At 43.9% G+C, this 5,000-nt stretch overlaps 1 protein-coding gene across 1 annotated transcript in view; it reads right to left on the reverse strand.

Moving 5' to 3' along the window:
- epha4l (eph receptor A4, like) overlaps positions 1-5,000 on the reverse strand; it is a gene marked incomplete at its 5' end in the record, with an annotated part of 37,860 nt that overhangs the window by 12,307 nt on the left and 20,553 nt on the right. Inside the window, 3 exons of the mRNA XM_084310183.1 lie at positions 1-180; positions 3,180-3,293; positions 4,080-4,138. The exon at positions 1-180 is cut by the window's left edge and continues 6 nt beyond it. Coding sequence (XP_084166309.1) covers positions 1-180; positions 3,180-3,293; positions 4,080-4,138 — 353 coding nt within the window. The remainder of the gene's footprint in view (positions 181-3,179; positions 3,294-4,079; positions 4,139-5,000) is intronic.

Below are 5,000 nucleotides of genomic sequence, written 5' to 3' on the forward strand. Positions count from 1 at the left end.
TGACCACGCCCTCCAGGTGAATGATGTTCGGGTGGTCGAACTGCCCCATGATGGACGCCTCGGACAGGAAGTCCCGCCTCTGCTTGTCGGTGTAGCCGGCCTTCAGGGTCTTGATGGCCACGCAGATCTCCCTCTTCCCCAGCATCTTCAGCCGGCCGCTGCACACCTCGCCGAACTCGCCTGCAAGTGGCGCACGGATGAGTAACTGGGTTGATACACACTGAGCCCTTCTGATATTATTACTAACTACATAATACATACCGTAAGCCATAAATCAAAAATGAAAAGGGGGACTTGGTGGTGTATGTGTGAATGTGTGTGTATGTGTCCACGCTTGTGTGTGTCTACATGGTTGCATGCATGTGGGGAAGTGTGTGTGTGTGTGTGTGTGTGTGTGTGTGTGTGTGTGTGTGTGTGTGTGTGTGTGTGTGTGTGTGTGTGTGTGTGTGTGTGTGTGTGTGTGTGTGTGTGGTGTGTGTGTGTGTTTGTGCATGTGTGTGTGCGTGTGTGACTCTGTGTCTAACCCTGAGTGTGTCTGTGTGTGCGTGAATCCCTGTTGGGAACAAAGTGCATTTTAATCATTGGCTGGGGGGGGGGGGGCATGGTCTAATCCCAGATCACTCTCGTTTTCCCCAGTGGAGCAGAGAGAGAGAGAGAGAGAGAGAGAGAGAGAGAGAGAGAGATGAGAGAGAGAGAGAGAGAGAGAGAGAGAGAGAGGAGAGAGAGAGAGAGAGAGAGAGAGAAATGGATATTGATTCACTCTCTTTATTATTTTGTCATTGGGTGACTTTTGCTAGACAGCAGGAGTAGGAGAGACAATGCGTTTAGCCCTCCTACGCTCTTATATTTTAGCCATCGACCAAATAGTATCGTCCGGGAAGCAGTGGTATATGCACACGCACACACGCTGCGCGCATGCAGACATACACATGCTCACAAGCCAATATTGACCAATATAGATTGAGAAACCACTTTCGAAAGTTGGGAGCTTTGGGAGCAAGAGGTTGATGGTTTGAATCTGCCCAAGACCAGCTTGGAATATACATATGGACTTTTGGGGTGGTGGTAAGAGAACAAATAATGCTCACCTCACCCTTAACACTATGACTGCCACGCTGTTTGGTTAAAGTTACCCTTAGAATGCCAGCCTTCTAGTCGTTTCCTTGGTCGCTGCACTATGTTTGCGAAGCTGTGTTTGTGTTCTGTATTATAGCTGTAGAGACACGGTGTGGCCCATTTCGACAAACATTACTTGTTGTCCACGCTGTAGTTTGTAGTTTATTACACGCTAAACATCGCGCATTTTCCAAGATAATACAGTCTTTTTTCATAGATCGCGAGATAAAACACGTTATGTGCAATAAGCCCAAACCTTTCTGGCTGATCCCCTGAAACCCTGAATACTCCCATATCAAAGGTATATGATATGTATATATTAGGGGTGGAATGGTACACATTCAAACCGTACACCGTTCGGCACGACCTCCACGGTTCGGGGCATGGGTGTATTGTTTGGTTAGTAACAGTTAGCCTCGAGCTAGGCTAACGTTACCTTAGCCACGAGCTAAACTAACTTTAGCCATGAGATAACTAACGTTAGCCACGAGCTAACGTTAACTAGCTTTAGCCACGAGCTAACCGTGGAAACAAACGCTCACAGCGAAGTGACTCCACGACACCAGTTCCATTTGTGGAAGGGGGGTATATTGACGAAGCTTGAATGACTGTCTGTGTAAAATAACGAGCCAGGAGACTAGAGCTTGTGTGTGTCAACTGCGTCTGTTTACATCCTGGTCCGGGACATACCAACTCGACACACACTACTGTGGGGGGGGTTTATATAACATTCCCCATTCCTTGTAACATCTCCTTTATTTTGTTGATAACAACAGTTACAACATTCCTTAGTGCAAATTATTATTAATACAAGAAACCCCATAAACGTCCTTATGCATACTTTGTTGATGGCCTTTGTCTATAATGTGGCCACAAAAATAGAAGGTTTAATTATTTAGTTTGTTTGCACTAAGTTAATACTTTGACAAATGTAGCCTATATTTTTCAGTCAGTTCTGTCTTTGTGTGCCAAACATTATTTAAGGCAAACCGCTGTAAATCTCTTATTTTTTTAATTTGTTTTAATGAGAAGCATGTTTACATTTTTGGAGTGTTACATTACATTTTTTATAAAAAAGAACATAATATCGAACCGAACCGAAGACCGTGACCACAAAACTGTGATACAAACCGAACCGTTGATTTTGTGAACCGTTCCACCCCTAGTATATGTGTATCGTCACAAAGTCATCAAGGGGGAGGGGGTGGGGGGTCGTCTTTAAACTCAAAACTATGATCGCGTTTGCCCGAGCATGCGACGTTTCGTCCGTTGAAACACAGAACTGTGATCGTTAGAAAAACACGTTTCAGATTAGGTAAAATAGACATAGAATATAGCTTACCTTAGCCAGAAGGTATTCCAAAAGTATAATTCCAAGTGATTTGCATCGCCATCGCGATTACCAGTGTATATTATGTCTATACACGTTTCGATTGTCAAATACGCTCATCCAACACAATCCAGAGGCGAGGACTGTGAATTCCTGTCCCGGGAGAAGGAGTGGCCACTCTGCGAGGATAAACTGAAAGTGATCTGGCTATCAGACCAGCCCCATTGCAGTTCAGACACGGGACAATACTACCACCTGGTGATGGTCGATCAGAATGCAGTTCAAAATTGTTGGGACGAGCCTAAATTATGCAGATCGCTCTGGGCAACTGTGTAGAGCGGGATCAAAGTAAAAAGATCAAACGTTTGGCACTCAACGGTTGGGGCCCAGAAACGTAAAAAGCCGTGATTGGCACCAAAGTGTTAACAAAAAGACCACTGCCCAAGGTGCGCTTGAGCAAGGCATCATACTATTGTGGTTGTAATAAGAAACTCCCCGGGACATATAGCTGTAGTATACAGTATAACTGTTAATAGTGTAAAGGTAACTGTTATTAGTGTATAGGTAATTATTGTGAATGTATAAGTAACTGTTATTAGTGTATAAGTAACTATTACTAATGTATAAGTAACTGTCTGTTATTAGTGTATAGGTAACTGTTATTAATGTATAAGTAATTTTTATAGTGTATAAGTAACCCTTCCCTTGGGTTAATGAAAACAACGCCACTCACCGATGCCAATGACTTTCTCGATCTTGATGCAGGAGGCGTCAATCTCTTTGGCAAACTCGCGGACGGCCTGGTTGGGGTCCTCGTAGGTGAAGGGGTCGACGTATATCCTCACTCCTGCAGGACAGCGAGAGAAAGAGGGGAGGAAAGAAAGAGGGGAGGAAAGAAAGAGGTACAGAACGGAAAGAGCGGGGGGAGTGGAAAAAAGAGTGAAGTTAATTCATGCCCGGCTCCATCTGTTCTTTATTGTCCGCGTGCTGCAGGCTATATACGCCTTCCTCTGTGGAATAAAACCTCTGCTCCGTCCCTTCCTCCTTCCACACCTCCTTTCAACTCCCACTTTGACTCTGTTTCTTTTGCGTGTCTCAGTTGCCGACTCAGAGAAGACGGGAGCTCATTAGCGTGCAACATTGTTGTTGTTTTTTACGCATGAATTCCCATCATTGAGACTTGATAATGGGGGTGTTTTGAGCACATGGCAGATCCTTTTGAATTTCCAGCACAATCTGGATCATTCATTTTCAATGCAAGCCATTCAGAATGTAAACAGAGTTTGACGTTCATACTTGCTGATGATAGAACGTTCATTCTCATTTTTCTCTAAAAAAATGTCATTGCAAAAAACATTCAGCAAATATTTGGATTACATGTAAATGAAAGAAAATCCACAAAGTGGGAGTACAGATCTAGAGTCAGCTCAAGTCTGTTTGGTTTGAATAGGGTCTTGAGGACAAGTGTTCCTGATCACTGACTCCCAAATCAACACTGGAAAATATGGGCCCTGAATTAATTTTAAAGTGAATTGATCCCAACCCTGGTTTCCAATGGGCTTAGATGACTGTGAATGATAATGTAGTTGTAATGGTGACCGGGGCAGGCATCAAATCAAAGAGCTATAGTTACCTTGGTGTAGATGCTTCTCCTCATCAGAGTCCTGCTTGGCTTTGCTGTACTTACTCCTTCTAGGGGCAAAGAAAAACATGGCGGTCAGTTGGAGCGACAACAACAATTGTCCCCTTGTCCTAGACCATTGGCCCTCTTCCTAACCCCTGGTCCCTTGTCCTTGCCCCTCGTCCTAACCCCTGGCCCCTTGTCCTAGCCGAATCTCCATCAAAACCAGATGTGAGTGTCGGTCCAATCCATAAATGATGCAGCTCAAGTTCACTACAGTTACACCCTCAACCCAGGCAGCACTTGCTCCAGGCAGCAGGCTGGAGCAAGTGATCAAATATGTTCACTTGAGCCCCAAATATGACCCACAATGCAATACACAACCACATTCGGAGAAAATAATCATATATGATGTGATTTTATGTTGAGTAAACGTACAATGTACTGCAGCTTGATGTGTAAATGTGAGTCTTAAAGATGTTCTACATTTGTAGCAATCTCTGCCAAGAGGCTGGAGTCACGCAGTTAGGAGTCTTTTAAATATTATGTGCTTATTGCACACAGCTGTGGCCAGGGTGACTCAGTTCAGTTTGCTGCAGCACCCCCTACTCCCTCACACAAAGTGACCCTCGTAACGACGAAGGCTTAAACATCACCGAGCGTTCATTTGATCTGCAGGGCTCAGGGGTGAGGGTTTGAATGAAAAGCAAATGGGATCCAGCCAAAGACACGTTTCACACACAGTAATTTCAGACAAAAACCTGTGCATGTCAATTCATAGCTTCATATGAGTCTTCAGATCCCTATATTATAGTGTTTATTTCATGTATCAAACTGTGAAACTAGGCATTGCAGATCAAATATGACTCAATTGCATGTTTAAAAAAAGTATAATAAGATGCTTTCCTTGTGGGAAAATGGGAAATATTTTTT

Source organism: Notolepis coatsorum (genome assembly GCF_963971535.1).
Source record: "Notolepis coatsorum genome assembly, chromosome: 1".
Taxonomy (NCBI): Eukaryota; Metazoa; Chordata; class Actinopteri; order Aulopiformes; family Paralepididae; genus Notolepis; species Notolepis coatsorum.